The 22,104-nt window shown below is 37.6% G+C and overlaps 2 protein-coding genes across 4 annotated transcripts in view; one reads left to right on the top strand and one right to left on the bottom strand.

Annotated features, from left to right (window-relative positions):
• The window catches only part of SYCP2 (synaptonemal complex protein 2), a 28,139-nt gene extending 12,211 nt beyond the window's left edge, over positions 1–15,928 (top strand). Inside the window, exons 19-47 of the mRNA XM_086852820.1 lie at positions 75–174; positions 738–856; positions 1,813–1,873; positions 1,972–2,029; positions 2,231–2,367; positions 2,669–2,766; positions 2,998–3,116; positions 3,358–3,388; positions 3,671–3,735; positions 3,843–3,900; positions 4,539–4,594; positions 5,102–5,150; positions 5,269–5,443; positions 5,830–5,900; positions 6,247–6,426; positions 7,154–7,337; positions 7,751–7,998; positions 8,113–8,283; positions 8,407–8,574; positions 8,955–9,039; positions 9,529–9,690; positions 9,971–10,098; positions 10,292–10,386; positions 10,458–10,557; positions 10,976–11,034; positions 11,352–11,430; positions 11,834–11,890; positions 12,222–12,323; positions 13,646–15,928. Coding sequence (XP_086708946.1) covers positions 75–174; positions 738–856; positions 1,813–1,873; positions 1,972–2,029; positions 2,231–2,367; positions 2,669–2,766; positions 2,998–3,116; positions 3,358–3,388; positions 3,671–3,735; positions 3,843–3,900; positions 4,539–4,594; positions 5,102–5,150; positions 5,269–5,443; positions 5,830–5,900; positions 6,247–6,426; positions 7,154–7,337; positions 7,751–7,998; positions 8,113–8,283; positions 8,407–8,574; positions 8,955–9,039; positions 9,529–9,690; positions 9,971–10,098; positions 10,292–10,386; positions 10,458–10,557; positions 10,976–11,034; positions 11,352–11,430; positions 11,834–11,890; positions 12,222–12,290 — 2,982 coding nt within the window. The 3' untranslated portion in view covers positions 12,291–12,323; positions 13,646–15,928. The remainder of the gene's footprint in view (positions 1–74; positions 175–737; positions 857–1,812; positions 1,874–1,971; positions 2,030–2,230; positions 2,368–2,668; positions 2,767–2,997; positions 3,117–3,357; positions 3,389–3,670; positions 3,736–3,842; positions 3,901–4,538; positions 4,595–5,101; positions 5,151–5,268; positions 5,444–5,829; positions 5,901–6,246; positions 6,427–7,153; positions 7,338–7,750; positions 7,999–8,112; positions 8,284–8,406; positions 8,575–8,954; positions 9,040–9,528; positions 9,691–9,970; positions 10,099–10,291; positions 10,387–10,457; positions 10,558–10,975; positions 11,035–11,351; positions 11,431–11,833; positions 11,891–12,221; positions 12,324–13,645) is intronic.
• PHACTR3 (phosphatase and actin regulator 3) overlaps positions 14,896–22,104 on the bottom strand; it is a 99,316-nt gene continuing 92,107 nt past the window's right edge. For all 3 annotated transcript variants that reach the window (XM_086852823.1, XM_086852824.1, XM_023939612.2), the window contains exons 10-13: positions 19,260–19,321; positions 18,274–18,414; positions 16,952–17,028; positions 14,896–15,490 (exon numbers count right to left, since the gene is read on the bottom strand). In XM_086852823.1, coding sequence (XP_086708949.1) covers positions 15,475–15,490; positions 16,952–17,028; positions 18,274–18,414; positions 19,260–19,321 — 296 coding nt within the window. In that variant the 3' untranslated portion in view covers positions 14,896–15,474. The remainder of the gene's footprint in view (positions 15,491–16,951; positions 17,029–18,273; positions 18,415–19,259; positions 19,322–22,104) is intronic.

Raw genomic sequence — 22,104 nt, 5'->3', positions numbered from 1 at the left:
AATAAATTTTCTGAATTCTTCTGCTGTCATCCTTAAATCAGTGTATTACGGTCAAGTTCTTTCTGTTCCTCAAGGTAACTCCATCCCGTAAAAGGAAAGTGTCTGAAGCAAGTGTGCTTATTCCTAGAACTACAAGTGTGTCCACAAGGAGTCCACTGTCTTTTGTCAGCACATGTAAGTTTGCAAGTGCTTTCAGGGTAAAAAATACACTATAAATGGTCTTTGAAATCAGGCATGAACTGTGATCCTTCGCACAGCTGGAAATGAAAAGGAGAAATGATAAAATCTCCTGAGCAGATGCTTTAAACTTGAAATGTTTAAGGGCTACTTCTTCCTGGTCCTTAGACACAATGAGGGACCGGGCTGCCCTGCATTCCCAACAGCTGAGGGTCACCTGGTACTTCTGCAGCTGTCAGGCAGCTGCTGGTGCTGGAGCCAGCTGACAACTCAGTTAAAATATATTACAGTGAAGTCCTTAAATAGAAACCAACTATTTTCTACCAGAGCCAGCCTGTCACAAGCTTTGCTTTTGCCTCCAGACATCCACAGTCCGTGGGCTCTTAATCTCCATGTAACAGAGTTGGAATCAATGGAATTATTAAAGGTCCATAAGGGGCTGATATCAAAACTAAAAAGATTTTGTTGGAGTTTATGGAATAGCTGTGATAGTGGGCAAAACTCTTCCTATTGTAATGGGAGAATTGGTGGCATTCTAATGCATCTCTGTTTTGTTTCAGCCACTCCTTTTAAAGGGAGATATAAATTGCCTTTGGAAATGACCAGTTCTACTAAGACATCTGACAATGATGCAATAAATGATAGCAGAACAAAGAATTTCCATCAGGAACCTCCTGGAGTATGCATGTCCTCTGCAGCCAAGTCTTTTTCTTAGAATAACATTAATTTCTATTTTAATTTGTTCCTAATTCATATTTTAAAAAGCTAGAGTTTCACAGTTAGCAAGTCACTTTTAGAAAATAGTATGTTTTACTTTATTGCATTATGTTTTCTTACCCTCTGGATTGCAGGTTTAACATGTTTGAAGTTAGACTGAACTCTCACAAAATTAGGCCCAATTTGCATTCACTCATCAGTCTGACCCCAGTATTAACTTCCTATTTCTGGAACCTCAGTTCTTCCTTTGTGTATAATTGGAGAAAGGTGCATGCAATCATTTCTAATTGGTTATGCAATAGTGAAATAGTCATAAAACATAGAATACATTCAGCTGTGCTTGTGAAATGTTCCTGTCTTCAGCTTGCAGCATTTAAAGCATTGGTTTTTGAGCATGTTTGATCAGACATTCACTACCATAAAATAAAATTACATTGGTGTCACTGACCTGCAGTTTAGGTATATTTTTGAGTATTTTTTCTTCCTGTTGAAGAATGACCATAAAATAATGTTTTTATCTTGTTTCTGGTTGTGAATGTCTGCCTTGCTCAGATTCAAGTCAAGCCCCAGACTATGGGACTCTGAAGCATTTTTTGATACAGCCATGATTTGGAAAAGGCTTTCATATACAGAATGTTTTGTTTAGAGCATTTCTTTGGCTTTTATGGGCTGTAACTGGCAGTGTTACTTATGTGCTTTTTAGAGTGGGCAGAGATGCACAGTAGACAATGAATTTTGTGAAACAGACCAGATCAGGAAATCAGATACCAGGCAAAAATACATGGGAAGGTACTGGAACAGCACTGCCATGAAATGAGAAAAAGGAAGAATGTTTTATTAGAGAAAGCACAAGTTTATGAGGTTGTACTGCTTATGGTCTTGCATTAATATTTCCTTTTGGCTGTCATTCTTCTGCAGCAAATGCATTCTGAAGAAGTCTCAAAAATTGTACAAGAGGCCACAGAAAAGCAAACTTTGGGCAAGTAATTGTACAAGCATTGGTAATCCTTACTTTTAAAATTGTTTAAATTCTTTCTTTGGCCATAATAATTGACAGCAAAATTATTTCTCATATAGATGAAGTGTTAGATATTGTTCCTGATTCTCAGCCAGTTGGGAGAAGCAACAAACCTTTGTAAGTACTGGAAAAGAATTCCAAATCATTGTTGTCACTCACTTTAAAAGGAGACTTTTCACGAATTTCCAGAATTAAATTTTTTTATAAAGTAAAATGCTTTGATATCCCTAAGATACAATAATTTTCCTATTTTTATGATGCAGTTTTATTATAATTAAGACTCAAGTTCTGACAGTAGGATGGTGTTGTTTTTGTTAGGCTGCCTGGTCTTTTGGAGACTTCTTTTGATAAAACTGAAACATGGAAAAAAAGAACATTCCCTCTTCCTGAGCAGAATATAACAACTGAGGACAAGCAAAAGCCAAATTCATCACTGGCACATGCATCCCATCCAGGTGATGGTCACACTTGGTCAACTGTTAATCTCAAAAATAGATTCAGAGAAATTAATTTTCAGTGCTGCTTGTTTTTCCCTTTATTAATATTGGTAGTGAAAGAGCTGTGAAACAAAAAGCATTTATGCAGTTTTTTGAAGTATTTATCCAGATAAACAAATGAAAAAAACAGAACCAAGAAGATTAAAATGATACTATTCTCAGTGAAGAGTCAGTGTTGATCATTTGGAACAGAAATTGTTAAATACAGAAGGGAAAAATATTGAAACTACTGAACCATGGTTTAAAACATTTCTTTCAGCCAGAGTGTCTGACACATCTTTGCATTCTGATCTTGCACAAGAGGACCCTGATGTTCTCCTCAGAAAAGAGACTGCAAATCCAAAACAGTCAAAGACAGTGAGAGTTTCTTACCTTTGTTTCTTCCACTTGCATTTAAGAGAATTGTCCAATTTTCAGTGTGTCAAAGTTGGTGGGTTTAATGTCATGGCAGGGAAAATGGTTTTCAAATTAATGTAATTTAATCCATTAGGAGACATTTAATGAAGTCTAGGGTGTTCTTAGTAACCTGAACTTGTGTTTGCAGCTTTGTTCTTCTGTTGGGTTTTGAGTCTTAAACTGTTTTTATAGAAACCAAAGTCTAAAGAAATGGCAGATACAGCCAAATCACTGATCAGTAAAATCAGTGACAGATACAGAGACAAGAGCAATGAGAAGAGCAAAGCAAGAGATTCCCTGTGCTTTAACAGGTACGATGTCAACTCTTTCCTTTTGTGTTTAGTCTTTGTGTGCCTCTGGCTGTCTCTGATGTACCCATGAATGCTGATAAATGAAAGGGGCTGAGCTGTTTTAATCCATCTTTTAATTGATGTTGTATTTAAATGCATAAATAAATTTACTGGGTTTGTTAAGGTGGGTTTTTTTATATTGGCAGTTTTTCTAATGCATATACTCTGATTAGTATTTAAAAAAATATATCTTTATTTTTAGGACACATTTAAATAAATCCTGGATCTCCAAGGTAACACATTAGTGCTTTTGTTGGAATTGTTTTTAATACTTACAAACATGGTGAAAATCAATTGGTGTAAAGGGAAAGTTCTTTCTTGTACTTACTTGAATATGAAGTATCTCTAGATGTTAATGTTAATTATTCATTGACTGCAGATATGTTTTGCTATATTGAACTGTTGTTAATCAACCTGATTATCTTCATGATGAAGTTGTTGATTTTTGAGATGACAGTGTCTATGAATGTACAGTTCAAATTTGACAGAGGAGCTAACTTTTCATTTATGGATAGGAAGAAGTTCAGGACAGGACCACAAAAACTGCTTCTTTCCTCAATATAACTACTAGTCATGTTCTGTAAGTAGTTAAAACATTTTCACACACAATTTCTGATTACCCACACCTGACTCTGTGAAATGTTCATTAGGTCAGTCACAAAATTGATCTCTGTGTCTGTTTGATAGGGATGATGCCTACAACTTTAACATCAGCGGGTTTGATGGGCCTACAATCAAGCTTGGCGTAAGAAATAACTGAAATTTCTATTTTATGAATAGACTAGAAAGGAAGTAAGTCGAATGTTGTCTACTGAAAGTATAATTAAGATCTGAAAATTCAAATTATATCAGTGAACTAAGGTGGGGAGAAAGTTTGCCGTGTAAATACCTCCAGCATTCTCAAATATTGAACAATATACTCCATCTTAAGATTCTGGCCACTTCAGGCTATGATGATGTTTTTCTTCAGTTAAGAATTAAACACTGTGTTAGGAGTATCATTTTAAATTATCCTGAAAAGGTTATTGGCATCCTTCTAATCCCCATTTTAAAGACATCTTTATCCAGTTGTTTGAGCAAAAAAAAGTCTAATGATGATAAAAGATAGTTTTGCTTCTTATGGCTCAGAGGAGTGAATTGGGGAAGGTTGTGAAGCAGGTGGGTGGGAACTCTTGTATTGCTTTGAGATCCTGAAAGCTTCAGTTTTAACTGTCAGCTTTATTAAATAAATTCTAAGAAATTAATGACCCTTAATTGCTGAGTGTAATAACTAAGAATAAAAAATACTCCTTAGCAATTACTGGCTGGTGGCCTGTTTCATTTTGTACAGATTCTGTAACGAATGAAAACCTTCATTTGTTTCTTCTCCATTTGCACTTTTAGATCCAAGAATTGCATGTGACTGAACTGAGTGTTCACACAGAGATAAACAAAAAAGGGTAGGATGTCCTGTTTTGATTGCTCATTGTCCTAGTACAGCCTGCACTCTCCAGCAGGCAGTCACAATATTCCAGGGAATGTTGCATGACAAGAATATCTTGGCAGTGTTGGTTTTTTTAAGCAGTAAACATTGCTGTGTTCTCCCAGGCTGTTCCATGATGGTCATTTGGGAAGGTGATAAAAAGGAAAGGATGTGTTCCATGAAGGAAATAGTTCTCCTCATGGAATACTACAGGGAGAGAAACTCCTGAGTTGAGGGGGATGGTTTTTGGTTAATGATCCTCCTGGAAAGGGCTGTGTTGTCACTGTGTACTCCTACTGATAACTGGGACACAAACAAAGCCTTTAGGGTTTAAGGTAAACAGGTAATTCCAAAATAATGTGGAAAAAAAAGTAAGTACCTTTGTTTGAATCCTTAATCCAGATATCATGGGAATAGTAAGAAGTTTTAGAACAGCTATTTTAAAATATATTATTTAAAGGTGGGTTTTATTTCTCTAATTAAGGAACACAACCATCAGTAAATCCAGCGCAGAAGGGAAGGGAGGAAAAAAGGTAAGGCTCAGTTTTTATGGATGAGCATAGCTTGTCCTCCTACCTTTAAATACCAATTATGTAAGTAGACTGTGTATAAAAATTAATCAATAACTTATGAGTTTTTTTGGATTTATAGACTAGAAACAATCGAGACAAGAAGCATCTCTTTAGTGATTCAGACACAGAAAACAGAGGGGATGACAACAAGACAGAGATTAGCTGGCTGGAGGAATCCAAGAGGAAACCTAAAGCCCGGATAATTGACTACAGTAGAAGTAAAAAATCAGGGAAACAAATGAGCACAAACAAAAGTAAGAATTTTGTTTTCATGTTTCTGAAGAGTGATGCAGTAAGTTTGTCCCTAGATATGAAGTGCACAGCATGGCATGTGCTGTGTTACAAATACCATATATATTTTGTGGTCTTGTTTCCAAACATAAAGAATTTTCAAATTAGTTCTAATAATTTATAAAGATAAATTTACACAATTTCTGTGTTTTAATGTGGAAAACTATGGGAAGATGGGATAGGTACAAGTTGTTGTCAATTAAAAAATGTCTTTTTCAAAATAATGGGCAGAAAGCAATTACTGAATCAATCCATTTGTGGGCATGACAGTTATTCTGTTGTTTTACAGCTAAAATTAATGTCAAACATTTGAATATTTTCCTGATTTTTCAACCTTCTTGTATTGTAGCAGCAGATAAATCCTCTAAACCTGCTTGCCACATGGATAAAGCTAAAGACAAAAATACAAATAAGAAAAAGGTAAATGTAACTAGAATTTTAATACAGATTAAAAATCTCTTAGTTCCCCCCAGAAACTGCTTTAAAGTAATTTTTCATAAATATATGACATTTCTCCCAGATAATTTTTTTAATACAGTTGATTCTTTTAAAGTACTGTATTCTTTTCATATAATATTTAGCTGGTTTGTCAGTTAGGAGTGAGTTAGAATGATTTTTTACATTGGTGGCTGATGGCTGGATTCTCTGAGCTTTGCTAAAGTTAAACCTTTTTAGTTTCAAGTAATTAAAGCAAGTTATCTGCCATTTTATCTTATGTATGTATTAATGATTCTTGTTAACTGAAGATGGTTTTCTTCTTCCAAAGATGAACAAATATAAACCCCAGAATTCAAAAACAGATGAAAAGATAGTAAAATCCACCAGAATAAAACTCCCTCGAAGAGCAGCAGCAACAAAAAATTACAAAGAGCCTTCTAGTTCTGAGTCTGAGAGTGAAGAAAACATTCCAGCATGCACCTTTAAGGAGGAGAAATCCAAAATACAGGTGTGCAATTCCACTTGGTTATTAAAAATCCATTCCTGCCATGTTTTCCAAAGTTAACTTTTCTCTGCTTTGTACTTGGTACTCATGAATTTTAAGTGCCCAAGATAAGCAAATTGAAGTTAATTTTATTATATTTAATATTGCCCTTTTTTTAATGCTGGGTATTGAGCTGCCAAGAAAATAGTCCTAAATAATCTTCTTAGTCATAATAGATTCTGGTTTCTATTTATGAGATTTATTCAGTTGCAATGAACTACTGTGTGCTGTATTTTGAAAATGTGACAATACTTTGAAAATGTCCTTCAATGGGAGGGTTTAATGAACCAAATCTCATTGAGCTGATGTGGTGCTGGTAATGCTGTGTCAATACATTTGCTGAATATCCAAATGGATTTTTAGTAAAGGAACATTGGTTGCTAAAATATTTTCATTGTTTTACCATAACACATCATTATATATGGAAAAGTTTACAAACTTCATTCATTAAATCCTGAAACATCAGTAATTGCCTCCAGTAGTTAAGTAGTCCGTAAGAATAGAAATTTATGTGTTGAGTTAAAGAAATTCAGTGTTTATTGATGTTGGAAAACCTGATCTGCTTATGGATTTAAGTACTTCTGATGATGGTCCTTCTGCTTAATCAGTGGTATGTAGATAATAAATCTCTATCAGCTTTTGTGGACACTGTGGTAACAAAGATGTTTATATAACTTTTGTATTTTAATAGAAACATATGAATGGGGCAGACAAGGATTACAAGCTGCCAAAGGTACTGCAGATTGTACCTGTGGAGCCAAAGAGAGTGGATAGCTATGTGCAGAAAGCACTGGTCAAATCCAGGAATTCTGCAGAGCAGAAAGAAGTGGAAATGCCTTCAGTTGAGAGCCCTGCCTCCATTGAGACAATAAGATGTAGGTATTTCCATTTTTAATTTTAGCAGTACTGAGTCAAGAGGCGGAGGTTAACTGGGGGTTATCACAGCAGTACAGTTTTTTCATGCTTGTAAAATGACATATCCCATAATTCCTTGTTCTACATAATTTAAGGAATTGTATTAGTATGTTACTAACACTTCTGTAGGCTGGTGCAAGTAAATTTGACATCAGGGTAGTACAGAAAGTATTGTATGTCAGTGTTAGAATAAATCTGGTCCTGCTGAAACAGTGGCAGAGGGAGAAAGGGCAAGTGTGGCAAGGCCTGTGCCAGATTCCACACAGCTGAAACTTAGAAGTTCCCAGGGCTGGGGCAGAGAGCAGTGTGGGGCATTGGCTGCCCTTTTGTAACTCCCACTGCTGGTGCTGACAGTGCAGGAACTGTTTCCCAGGTGCTGAGAGAGTGTCAGAAGATGTCAGTCCAGAGCACGGCTCCATTGAGAGGTTGCTTAGTCTGCAGGACTCAATACCAGAAGACAGGGAAATGCTAAACTCTGAGAAAGGAAGCTCTCCCAATAATTTCTGTCCACAAAACAAGAGTATGGAAAGTCTGGATGTAATTCAGTCCCCTGAGAGAGGAGTTACAAAGTTGACATTTGGAAGGAAAAGCTTCTCACCAGTTTTAACTGAAGAATCTTTGGTAAGAGCATTAACCTTTCTCTAGTGTTGTTTTAACTGAAATTGTTCCATTTGGCTGCCAACTGTTTTTTGCTTCTCCTCTCAATAATGTTTGGGATTTTTTGTTCATGTGCAGCTCAGCTTAACCACGTTTAAAACTGTCAGTGGCAAAAATTCCAAGGGAACTGCTGAAGAAACCTGTAAGAATGATGAAGATTCAAGTTTCCAATGTTGCTTTTCAGACACATTTTCTGTTAAAGGAAAGCTTCGGGATATCACTAAACCTATCCCCAAAAATAAGGAAGAGGTATGTTCCTAAATTCTTTGCTCTTCAGAAGAGACCTGCAGCTCTTTGCTTAATCAATTTACAGGTGGTGAGAGGTTTAAGGGACATACCCTTTCAATAATGATGTTTTTCCCTAATGTGTAGCTCAGCTTAACAAGGTATAAAGCCGACAGTGGAAAACGTGCAAAGGGAGCTGTGCTGGAAACAGAGAATAACAATGAGGATTCAAGTCTCCAATCTTGCTCTTCAGACACACTTTGTGCTAAAGGCAAACTCCAGGATCCCACCAAACCTCTCACCAAAAGTAAAGAGGTGAGTTAGTACATTCCTTCCTCTCCAGAAGAGAGCTGCAGCTTAGGATCTCTGTTATCTCATTTCCAGGTGCTAAGGTTTAAGGGAAGTGCATTTCAGTATTTAACACAAATTTTGGGACCTGCTAATAGTTAGTTTTTAAATATTGGAGATAAATGAGATAATTGTTGGCCATATGGATACAATGAAAGAATTATATCCCAGCAAGATCACCTATAATTCATACTTTAAAAAATATAACAGGGAGTAAATATTTTCTTAGTGACTTCCAATAAAAATAAATTATTTTTCACAACATAAAAAACATCAATTTCTGATGGAGACTTCTAAAAGCAATTTAATTTTGAAGCTAATGAATAAATCAATGACTTTTCTTTTAGGATTGTGTAACACCATTGTGTGCTTCCAGCAGGAGTAGAGTACAGCCTTGGACTAAAGAACCTTATTCTCTCATGGATGAGTCAGGTACAGACATCTAATTTAAAGCAAAATACTTCCTACGTGTCTCCATAAGGGTTAAGAAAAATGTTTTATTTGGCATAACAATATGGCCAAAGTTTTTAATCTTATTATATTTTATATATTTTCAGTATTATTCCATTTTTTACTCTTTTTCTCTGCTGTTTTAATTATCCCAAAAAACCTGAAAATCAGGCTCCAAAATACAACTTTTGTAAAGTTAGTTGTGCTCCAAATAAAAAGTTAGATGCATTCCTACCGATGCTGGGATAATGGTTTTATCAGAAAAAATCCCAGGCTTGCTCATCAGAGTTCAGTTAAACATACCCTCTGTAGATGTAATGGTTATTAATTTCTATATAATTCTCATGTTCTAAAGCCAAGGTACATGCTCCTAGAGTTTGCATCCAGGGTGTCAATAAAATCTTCTTCATCCTCCCATCTCATTGTTCTAAATAATGCTAAAATTCAGCACTGTTTCCATGTTTTTTGAAGGACCAAGCGTACAGACATTCTTCAAACGAACTTATCACAGTTCCACAGAAAGCAGCTCTGATGAGGCAGAAACAAGCAAAGAGGAGAAAAAGAAAGGAAGGAGAAGAAAAAGTTTGCAGCCCAAAAAATTATTTAAAACAGATGATGATGCTGCTTACAGAGGTTGGTCATGGACTGACAGTGCAAAGTTTTAAAAGAATGTGACCAATTCAAGTTTTAACAAGGAAACAATATCCATAAAAAGGCATTTTACATGTTAAAGCAAAGAATAAAAAATGCTAAATATTTAAAGACTGGATCCATATAAAAAGTCAGAAAATTGATATGCAAATAGAAACTGGTTTCAGCCACCTAATTGGTGACATTTATATAGAACAAAAGCTGTCCTATCAGACTGGGGACTTTATAATACTGAATTTGACATTGTTTTTGTTCTCTTCAGTGTCTGAAAGTATCTCCACTCAATCTGTAAATGACCTGTCTGGTTTGGATGGGGAATTCTGGGGGCCTGATTGCTCAACCATCAGCATTTGTCAACAGCTCCAGAAAGAATTTACCAAGAAAATTGAGGCAAGACCCTTCACGTCCATCACTTGGGGGATACAAGAGCACATGGGTGACAGCTTGGCTTACACCACACTATTACATTTTTAAAAGGGGGTTTGTTGTGATATTAAGCAGTTACAGTACTGAACATATTTTACAGGGTTTTTTTTCCCTAAAGCGCAAATAATCTGAATTTCATGTTAAAACATCCTCTTAGAACCGCTCCCGGAAAATGGATAATTTTAATAAGCAAACACTGAAAGCTGCCCATGAGCATTTGGCAACAGTGAGTTACCAACTCCATGAATGCAGGTCAGTTTCTGTTAAAACATCCTTACAATGCCGTGAATACCTTCTGTAAGTAACCTGATTTGTTTTGGTAGGATCAGGCAGTTGGACAAATTTCATTTTACTCTCACTGAGGAACTTGAGAAGTTTGAAAAGGACTCTCAGTCCCTGAAGATCATGGAAAAAGAATTCTCGGTTTGTATTGTAGTTGTCTGATCATGGGTAAAAAAGAGTTCTTGTAGAATCTGTAGATGATTCACATCATCTTTAACTTAATATCATTAATTTGGTTTTTCAAAGCCCTTACCTTTTTGCTTCTAGTTGGGTCCAGTTTAAAATAATACTTTTGGGGTGTCAGGATGCCCTTAGAATCCCAAGGTCACTCTGTATTTTCCTACATGTATCCACTATGTGAATTCCTGTATATTTTTCCTCCTACAATAAACTTCTCCATTAAATAAACTTTAATGGGCTGGGTTCTTCCAGCTCCTGTGGGGGCTGTGTAAGTCCTGCCTCTTCTGTGTTGAGTTTTTGTTCATAATAGAAATTATTGACTTTTAGTTTGGAAAATCAGTTCCTATTCATTAGCATTTTGTAATATTTTTCTTTGCAGACCTTTTGGAAAAAGCATTCCCACACTTTTAGTACGTACATGAAGAATGAGCAGCAGAGGTCAGTAGGGTTCTCTAATCCTGGGATGAGATTTGTGTTCTGTTCACTTGAGGGAGATCAGCACAACTCCTTTCTGCAACTTTTTCCATAAAAGAGAGTTGATTGATGAGAAAATTAAATTAAAATGTTCATGTAATTATTCTCCAGCTAAATTTCTCCACATACCTGAGAGACTGTTCCAGCAGTAACAATGATGGGGATATTTACCTGTGCTTTTAATGCAAATAGACTCCCAGCAATGTGCTTAATGTGTATTTGTGCTCTGTATGGGAAGTTCTTATGTAGCAAAGCTGTTTGAACTGTCTTCATTTCTTTAGAATTCAGATTCTGAAAACTTCCTTTGAAAAGAATATCTACCATTCTGTTGAGTATGAAGAAGATGTTTTTACTTCAGAGGTATGGAACTTCTGTTTTGCTCATTTTAATAATTTCTCAGTTGTACCCACAGATACCGGTATTGACTTTTTTCCTGAAGGTTTTGTCCTCAGCATTATATTAATGATACATAATATTTTTTTTATCTTTTACCATAAAATGTCCCTTAATTTCACAATATTATGCCTAGACTTCACCCATTGCAAGGTGTGTGTAGTTATCAGAATTTATTCTCAATTCTGTGACTTTGTTTATTGGTGTTACTCATGGTGTAAGAAAAAATTTAAAACATCCTTTCCCATAGGTAGGTGGCTGCATGTGCATCTGAATCTCTTGATTATGACATAGTTAGGGATATCATTGTTTGCTTGAAAATAAGGAGGCATTTGTGAGCAGAGGAGATGCATTCAGTATCTTTTTGTAGATGCATCTGATGAAAGAAGACATAAAAGGACTCCAAGAGAAATTTTTAAAAGAAATGGTAAATAAATTTATCTTGTCCTCATTTTTATTTATTTTTTGTGGTTTGAACACTAAATTACTAAAATTTGATTTCTAGTCCTCTATCAAAAATAAAAATTAGTCAGAATGCAAATGTCACCGACTTACTATATTTAAAACCTTACCTGGGTGATGGGAGCCACAGGGAGACGTGAATGGACTTGTTTAGTTCTGAGTCTTAATGTCGAAAAGTATCATCTTTGATATGTTAAGCAGCACGTACAGTGCACCAGGATCACAGTACATTAAATAAAATCTGCCTTTTTCCAAAAGCATGTGATAAAAGTGATAAATGGAAATTTTTTGTACAGCAAGAAGAGGAGCTGTGTAACGTTCGCAGGGGATTGCAGACCTTGTTTCAATCAAAGGCAGAATTCTGAAGTGGTTTTTCAGATTCCTTCCTGAAATTCAAGGTGAATATAAACACTTTTGTAATGGAAAATTTGGTAACTTTTTAATTTCTTTTTTCTTTTTTTTTGGTCACACTCAAGGAAACCATGTAATGAAAGCATATTTTCCTTAATAATATTAAAATCTGTGTGCATAAGACTTACCTACTCACCTGTGAGATTTGGAATTATTTTACTGAGTGCTAAAATGTAATATGCTATTTTATTTTTAGCACATGTTACTTTTAAATAAGTTTTTAATAATTTTTATAGGTTACTTAACTGACTTTCAGAGAAATCACTTGGAACTTCATTTTGAATCTACATTTTGTGTCTGATTCAGAATATAAGAGAAATTATTTAGGGACCAAACCACCTGGTTTGATCTCAGTCCTGTTTGTTTGTTGTTAGACCTCAGTAGGATTTTCTGAGAGAACACTCTCAGCACTTGGGTTGGAACTGTGTTGCAAATAGTTCTATTGAGCAAGTCAAAAAAATAAAACAGATGCTGTCTGTTGGGGTTTTTACTCAATGACATTGTTATTTTGCTTTAAAACAGCAAGAAGTCAGATAGAGCTGCTGTGCAATTATTTTTGGGTAAGAATTTTAAAGCCACAAGGCTGTGTTGTCTCTGGAAATAATTACACTGAAATTTCCAGTAAAAAATTTGGTCCACTCATCCTATTTACATCAGTGTACGAATGTTTTCTGAGCTTCTGGTTTTTGTGTGGTTTGGGGTTTTTTTGAGCCTGTGTTTGCTGTGATCTCCACTAGATGGACTCCATGAGATGTTAAACTTTTCACTTGTCTGAATTTTATCTGAATGAAACAGGGCTTTTCCCTAAACTGTACAACGTTTAAAAATTCTTTAAAAAAGGCCCAAATTCTTTCTTACAATGAGGTCATGTGGGAAAAATAATACTACTGCCTTGTTTTTAGCTAGTGACAGGCACTGCAGGCCTGTTTCCCATTGGGAGGATGATGCCCGAGAACAGCCTCCCTGAGCCAAATGTGCCCTCTGAGGTGTGATCCCAAATTCCACAAGGAACCAAGCACAGTCCATTGCCCAGGGAGTCCAGACACCCCCACAGACCCCCCAGCAGCAGGCAGGCAGTGCTCAGTGCCAGGGGGAAGCAGCTCTGGAATTGTCACAGGCCTCCTCCAGGAGCAGAGCAGAGGCTGGGCCGGCTGAGGCGGGATCAGAGCCACTCAGAGCTACCCCAGGTGCAACAGTGACACAGCTCAGGGGCACTGTTTGACATTTAAAAGCTGCTCTAAGTTACCCTTACAATATTTTTCATTATGTTTTTCAACATAATTTTAATGTGTTTTATATTTATTGCCAGTGGAAGTGTGCATCCCTGCTGAACAGGACATACTGTACGTGGATTATACACAAGTTTAGTTTGTAGTTAACCGTGGCTCATCTGCTCTGCTCAAGCTGAAAATGCTGCTTCTGCTGAAGGAACTTTGCTCTCCTTTCTGTTGAGACTTTTTGTATATTGCACTTGGACTATCATTATATTGTTGTTAAGAATTAATCCTATATTATTAATAATAAAATGATAGATATATGTATGTTAAAAGGCTAGTTATGATGTTATATATTTCTGTAAAAAGCCAACAAGTTAAAATATTACAATAAAGAGGGAAAAGCACATCTTGGGATCAAGTGATGGGGTCACTCAAGTCTTCAGCTGATAGTCAAGGCAAGCATGAAAATGTTGACACAGCCTCTCCCAGGAGTCCTTATTTCCTTCTCCCATTGCACTGCGACAGACTTTGTGTTGCACCTTGTGTCCTTACCTTCCATTCCTCCCTGACAGTTCCTCCAGGAGCAGCTCCAGTTCCTGTGCTTCCATCCCCAGCTGGTACAGAACTGACACTGTGTGGGGGCTCTTCCCACCTCCCAGCAACTCAGTCCATACAAGCACTTTGACAGACTGCATTTTATTATTTTCACACTTCATGGAGATCATCTCAATGAAGCAACAGGACCAAGAATGCCTTTTTCAGGTTTTTAACATTGAATGACTCCCTAGAATGGCCACACTTCATTCTTGCAGAGAAATGTTTGTCTTGTGAGTAGATTCACCATTTTGTTCTGTCTCATCAGGTGTGGTTTCCAGCTATCAATGTGTTACTTTTCTCACAAGTATTTTTTTTTAGTAGTATCAAGTAAATCCTCAGGTGCTTCTCCATGTCAGGCATTATTAAAATGCCTGGCTTTACATTTTTCTCAACCTGTTCTATTTGCTTTGTTATTAGTATTTAGTAACTTTTTTCTTCTTACAGTCAAGAAAGCATTAAAAACATTTGTTTGTTAAACATCAAAATACATTGTTACATTTTTGCCTCTGGTTGTCCAATTTGGTAATTTTGAATAACAGTGAACCAAATTGCCATTTTTAGAGGGACAGAGCCTCAACTGGTGCAGAGTGAGAACCAGGTTATGCTATTCCACAAGATGGAAAACCTTAGTTGAGATCATCCTTTTGCAGACTCTGTGTTGATGAAGTCAAATGGTTTGGTGCATAATAATTATAATCTCTTCCCAACTATCCCTGGGAAAAAAAAAAGAGCTTTAGGAAACATGTTCATTTCCTGCAATAAGTAGTCATTTAATTAAAGAACAAAAGTAACAGGAATCAAAAATGCTTGCAGCTGTGATTCTGTTAGACAGTATATAAAAAAGAATGAAATTATAATACATTAAATTAGTTTTTAGAACATGAACTTAGGTGTTTTACAAACTAATTGTGGTAAGTTCAAAATGTCTTGTCAACATAATACTGGATGACAGAGTGTCATGTCCGTTTATGTCAGAGGCCTTGGAATGGTAAAGCCTGTACATGCACAACATCTCCTTTTCCAAGGCAGGCTGCAAACCAGTTCCACACAGGTGGCAAAGGAGAGGAGGAGGCTCTTCCAAGTAGCTTCACTTCAGTCTTTTTCAGCAGCTTGTCCCACTCCACAGGCCAGACTCTTCTGCCTCCAGAGCTCGGGGCTGGCGTCCTGTCCCCAAGTGCTGCAGAGGCTTCACTGCAGAGTCCTTCTGTCACATCAACATCCAGGGAGCCTGCACTGAACCTCAGGGAAAGACTTCAGTGTTCCCTGATGCATGTTCAGCAGCAATATCAAAAAGTAAAGACAGATTCTTCTCAGAAGAAAATTTCTATGGCCTGTGAAATCTAGGAGAAAAGAGAGACATTTCTCAATAGAATTCAATTATTTTTTATTCAATTACTTTATGTTAGATTAACAAAATTTTTAAAGGCCCACAAAAGTATTCCTTCTGTTTAAAGGCACAGAGACAATGCTGAAGAATATTAGCAACTCTTCATTTTCCCCAGCACATTCCTGCTGTAATGCAGGTACAGTCCTCAGGGCCCAGTGTACCTTGTTTACATTTCTTTGGGAATGCAATTGCAAATACAGGTATGTAGTTGATGTGGGTTTTTTCTTTTAGTAAATGAAGCCACACTTAGTCATGGATAGCAATATTCTTTCTTGTTCTTTTTTTTAAGAGTTCAACAATGTTGAAATGCTTCATAAAGTGTGAGGAGCTACTGTTGGTGAAATGTTTGATAGTCTTGTGAGTCTGAAATAAATATTCTTCTTGTTCTGTAGCCTTGTTCTTTTGGCTGAGATCTGTAATTAAAGCCCCAATCATTTGTAATGCTCTAGCACTAATTGTAAATTGGAAGCCTGTTTACTTCCAATATCCTGAACAAATTTCAAAATCTCTCATTATCATCTCCTCAAGCTCCCCAGGTAGCTCCAATTAGGAAATGTATAGCTCACTCCAGACCGAAACTGCAGCCATCCCTTTTCCCTTCCCACATTTCATTCCATCAGTGCAGTGAAGCTGCTTTGTCCTTAATGATGCCTTTCTGCAAGTATCAGTGGCCGTGGAATCAGCCTCTCATATTGTTTCTCCATTTAAAGAAGGGAAATTAATGTTTTTATGTGTTTTTAAACACAGTCCAGGCACCTGGAGCAGGCACTGCCCTGAGCAGGTTCCCAGTGGCCCAATCACGTGGAGAGTGACAACAACCCAGACCTGTTCTCTCTCCTGACCTCCTCCTGCCAGGGAGTTAAGTGTCATTAAGTTACCTGGGGCTTTCTCCTTCCAATAGCAGCTGCACTGACAGGGAACACTGAAATCCCCAGGCTGAATCCTTTAGAAGAAATCCAGTTACAACAAAGGCATCACCCCTGGGCACTGGCCTGTTGTGGTCGGTGCAGTTTTGTATTTCTGAGCAGGGAATTTTTGTTTGTGATAAGGCTGCAGACTCAAGTACATTTAATTCAGAGATTTTTATACAGTGTATTAAGTTGTCCTATTTTAAAAAATCATATTGTTTTCTGTGTTATATATCTCTTTTTTTTACCTATCTTTGGTGCAAGGAGTGCCAGCTGAGGGATGCTCTGCAGAATGTCTGCAGGTTTCTTAGTATGTGCTAATAAAAGCCCCTCAAAAAATCAGAAAATTGGGTTCTCTTCAGGAAGAGAAATGCTCCAAATTTCTTTTACTATTAACCTCCCTTTGAATATTCTCTCTCATACAGCATGTAAGAGTAAAATCCACAGGTTCAGGATTAAAGCAGAGTTTTTAGCAGGCAGTGGAAATAATCAGCTGGAAAACTGACCTTGTCAAATGTTTGCTCGATGCATGAACCTCCATTTCGTTACTTTTGTATTCATTCAGCTCTTTCCGAATTGCTGCCTAGGAATTGAAAAGAGAAAAACATGAACAAATAATTTGTGTTTGTGAGCAAAATCCCAGACCTGCAGAGCAGAACAGCTTTCTGAGGTAGAAGGACCAGGTATTGGGTATGGCAGAGTACTCTGTGCTGATAGAAATGCTGAATATTTGGGTTGTATGGATTGGTGACACAATACTTCTCATTTGTTATTGATTGCTGACAGGGTCACTGCTGTCTAGAAGCAATTCTGACAGAATAACACCTCAGGGCTGGTTGTCTCACATTTAATAAGACTCCAGGTAAAATTTATTAAAGATTAAGAGAAGCTGCCAAGAAATTGATCCATTTTTCAGTCACAAATACGAAGGTGCAGCTCTGACCCTGACTTCCTAGTGTGTGCCACCAGTATGTGCAGAACTGTCACTTTCTTAAACCTGCTTTGTTAATTAAAACATGAACATTGAAACAGTAAAACCAGGAAAAGTCGAATTTTAATAAAAGTACCTGCAAAGAAAATATAAAATCCTTATTCCATTGATTAGTATGGAGTAGCTTATTCACCATTTTAAAGAGTTGGGAGAGCAGCTACTGGAGTAGAAACACTCTGTTCCATTTCTATGGGTCCTCTAAACCCATTTGTCCCTTACTGGGGAGACACTGGGATGGAAACCAAAGCGTTTGATATCCACATCTCAGCACAAAGCCATGTTAACAGTCCTGTGTTTGCCATTTTGCCAGTAACTGTCTCAGCACCCTGCTCCTTCTGCTTCCTGCAGCCCTGAAACTTCCCAGCTGGTCTGGCTGAAATCATGGTGAACTATTCTTACTACTCAAGCAACTAAATGTGACACTTAAATTGGGCTGTAAATCAGTTACATGGCAGGTATGTGATGGGACAAAATGAGAGTTCATGCTCGGGAGAATGTCGGTCCAGTGACTCCTTGAGCATTCACAGGAAACAGGAAAGGAAATTTTTGACCATTTGGGACAAAACTCCCAGTCTGAGAATAAAGGTTAATACTCTATTGGCTGGAAATTGTTTTGAATTGGAGCCCAAAAAATTGTATTCACCTTTTTGGGTGGGTGTGTAGAAGCCTTTTGAGTACTAAATAGATGTTTTTATGATACTGGTATGATTTCAACATAAAAAATCATGGTAAAGTTTATAGAGATGAAATGTTGCAGAGGTTAAAGTCTGTTGAGAACGTGATGTATCATTACAGACAAAGCAAGGAGAAAGCAGAACTTTGTGGTTGTGTCAGTACCTTGTCTGCTGCTGACAGTCGTGTCCATGGTTTGTCCGCTCTCCTGTCGTAGTCCTGTGCTTTTGCCACTTCCACATAATCACTGAATCGAATCAGGATCTTTCTGTCTCTCAGTTCATCAACTGTAGGTCGCTGGTTAAGCTGGATTCAGAAGTTTTGTGAAATAAAACCAGGGTTAGTAACAAATGAATCAGAAAAAATGCAATATTTGCTGCTTTTCATCTTGGCTCAGTGTGCATTGACACATGGAAAACCACCCAACCCTTGGAAACTCCAGGGAAATATTTCATCATTTGGAGGACTGCTAGGAGAGTAATAATGGTTTAAATGGAACTGTGGGCTACAGAACAGTGCCTTTATCATGGACAAAAAAAAGAAAATATTTTTACACAGATAGTGATAAAATGTATTTTCAAAATGTGAAAGAATCATGATGGATTTTTTTATGCTCTCTGGATGATTCTGGATGCTGTAGGATGTTCTGCTACAGCAGAGGCAGATTGTCTGTGTGAGATCCTCAGCACTAGACCCAGTGTAAGAATTTCAGTCTGGCTTTAATAAGTTATCAGCATATTTGGTCTGTAATTCCATTAGGGATTTCTGTGAACAGAACAACACGATCTCGTTCTTATTCTGAGAATATTTTAAATGCAAAAAGAAATGTACTATGGGGGCAGACCTGGTGTTCAGCAGGGAGTCAGCTCTGCTACAAAGAATGAAAAAGTCCTTTTCCAGCAATGGAGCTGACAAGTATGCAGTGTGCAAATACCCATTTTCTGAGTAAGTTTGTATGTAAATATTCTACTAAATCTGATCTAGCTGAGATAAAGTAGATATATCTATAATTCATATTCCCAGACACTGCTATCAGACACTGCTGAGGAGGATGTATATTAAGGGAGTAATAACGACCTCTATGGCTGGTTGATATTATAGTAATTTTTCTAAATTTCTAAAAGCTAATAGCAGGTATTGCAAGATTTTACCTTTCTCGTCAGTCTCTGCTTGATTTCCCTTCTCTCTTCCTGTTCCGTTTGATCATTTCGTTCTGCGGAGAATATAAAGAAAAGGATGACTTTCCTCATGAGGAAGTTTGGTGTTTTCCACAGTTCCAGGCACTAATGAGCACAGCCAGACGAGCAGCTGCTAATTGTGTGTTTTGGTAATTCAGTGCATCTCTGCTGTGTGCTGGAGCACGGAGTCACCTCTGTGTGAGGACACCGTGCTGGTGCCAGTGGCAGCTCTGAACTCCACGGGCCTTTACTGAAACAACAGCAGCCACACCAACGCTCCACTCGGATAAACTTCAGAAGGAAAATCAAAACACTCCATAGCCGATCAATCGTCTTTTTTCACTCTGCATATTGCTGGAGCCATTCATGCTGTCAGATGCTGAGCAGCCTCATTGCAGCATCTCCAGAGAGAGCCCGTCAGTCGTGTTCTCTCTGGCTGCATCTCTCCTGGCACTGACGTGCACCTTGGCTTTCCCTGCCGTGAGACCCCTTTCTCCTCCCGGGGTGCCAGTGCAGCGTTCTGCTCCGAGCTCAGCCCCTTGTCTTTGTGTGTTGTGCCTATTAACATTCGAGCCGTGAGAACTCCTACACACTGGCTCTAAAAATAGCCCCGAGTGCTGTAACACTGAAATAGATCCCCTGCCTTAGGAAACGAGTTAATGGCGTTTCTATTCCCAGTACTATCTGTTACTAAATTAAGGCGTGAGCCCGTGACCTGAACAAAGCTGCAGAGCCAGAGAAAAAGGTTTTAACCATTCAGGGATTCTCTGGGTACTACTGTGAGGTTTATTATGCCACTTGCATTAGATATTTCCAGTGTTAAAACACACACGTGATTTCTACTATGCCTCCAAAACCCACTAGCACTGCAGATGGATTTCCAAGATATTTTTAACAATGAAGCATTTTTCTCCCTGATTTTTGCACTCATTAGACAGCACTGAGATGCAATCAAATCTATTTAAAATAACAGTAGTGCACAGCTCCACCTGGCTAGGGTAGACATGTAAATCAAATAAACTTAAAATGCTATAAAGTGCTGCATTACAGTTCAGGGGCAAGGCACAAAATGTAAAGAGAACAGGTCAGCTAAAATTAGTGCTGTGTCAGGGATGAGCAGCTATTTCAGTCTGCAATGTGTAAAAGGAGAACAGGCTTTCAAAAGTAAAGGGTATTCTTAGATAGAGAGATGCCTGCAAGTTATTCATTCAGCTTTAATTCACCCATTTTAGAGTAGATATTCCTATTTTGTATTTTTTGTTAATTAAGAATAGATGTTTTTCTGTGGTGTAGTGCCTTTTAAAGATATGATGTGATATGCAGGGAGAGAACTGCCCAGAGCAGCTGTGACTGCTCCATCCCTGGAAGTCTTCAAGCCAGGTTGGATGGGGCTTGGAGCAACCTGGTTCAGTGGAAGGTGTCCCTGCCCATGGCAGAGGCTGGAACAAGATGATTTTTAAGGTCCCTTCCAACCCAAACCCTTCTGTGATTCTATGATTCTAATTCCCAAAAAAAAGCCAAAAATATACATTTCTGATCAAAAAATACTTTTCCAAATATACTAAATGTGTAGTAACTTATTTCTATTCACTTGGGTTCAGTGCTCATTTCCAGCTCCAAGATGTAAAAGAAATAGTTGTTTTACAAAAAAAATAACCTGATATTTGATATGAAATGCTGGCAAGGGATACTAGAACTCAGGCATTATTACTCAGACAACCCAGAGAGGCTTTTCCCATCACCATCATTCTGCCCACACAAATCCATTCATTGCTGAGGGCTGGTTTTGTAAATCTCAGCAGAGAAGCTCCCAGTTCTGAGGGGGCCTGTGCAGAGCTGGAACTCATTCTGAGCTCTGCCAGTCCCTCAGGGAGCTCTCAGCTCTGCGTGACACTACAGCATCTCCGTGGGCTCCAAATGAAGCAGGGATTCCACAGTGGGGCTCAAGAGAAGCCTTCTTGGCTGTGAGTTCAGCTTTCTGTGCAGTGCAGCAAGGGCACATCTGACACCTGGGCTGTGATTTTAGTTCATTTGTTTCTCATGCTTGGTGGGAAGCCAGAAGTGTATCTATGGTTAAAGGACTTGGAAGATCAACAAAATTGTAAGAAAGTGCTGGCTTTAAGTTTGCTTTTTAAGTATTACTTTTATCTCAGAAACAACTCCCTAAAGGAGACAAGAAATCACTTTTTGAAATCTTGCTGAGATTTGCTTTAGGGTGACAATAATTGTACTTTGCTATATGCTTCTCTTTTTACCAGAGTTGTACAAATGTGAATTCTGAGTCCATAAAAGAACTTCTGTCAGCAGTACCAATTATGAACATCAAAGATGTTGAGAAATATACAACTTAAAACTGCACAAACGCTTACTAGACCTGGAGGAGGTTGTGGAGATTTCACTGGAGGGCTTTTACACTGCTACAGCTATACAGAATACTCAGCTTTTATATAATGGCAGAGGTAAATAAAATGGAAGTGGTTCTGATCCCAGCTGAACCTGTATAAAGCCTGAGCAACTCAACAGAAGTCAATAAATTTGCTCCATGCTGGGAGCTCTTTAAATGAGATACAAATCTAGACCAGTATGTTTAGCTGGTATTCAGGAACTATCTTTAATTCTGCTTTATCTTCTTTCTGCTTTATCTCTCTCTAAGCTCATTATATGAATGTATTCAAACTTTTTTATTATTAAAACTGGTCAGTTTAACCCAGATTAAGGATGTAACCAGCACACTTCAAAAAAGTAAACATAAAGGAACAGATTTTTTCAGTGGAGATCAGCTTTTCCTTAGCCAGGAATAAAACCCAAAGGAACAGAT

This window comes from Cyanistes caeruleus, chromosome 16 (genome assembly GCF_971803275.1).
Source record: "Cyanistes caeruleus chromosome 16, bCyaCae1.hap1.1, whole genome shotgun sequence".
Taxonomy (NCBI): Eukaryota; Metazoa; Chordata; class Aves; order Passeriformes; family Paridae; genus Cyanistes; species Cyanistes caeruleus.
Note: the sequence above shows the minus strand (reverse complement) of the source record. Positions and strands in the feature narration are given on the sequence as shown.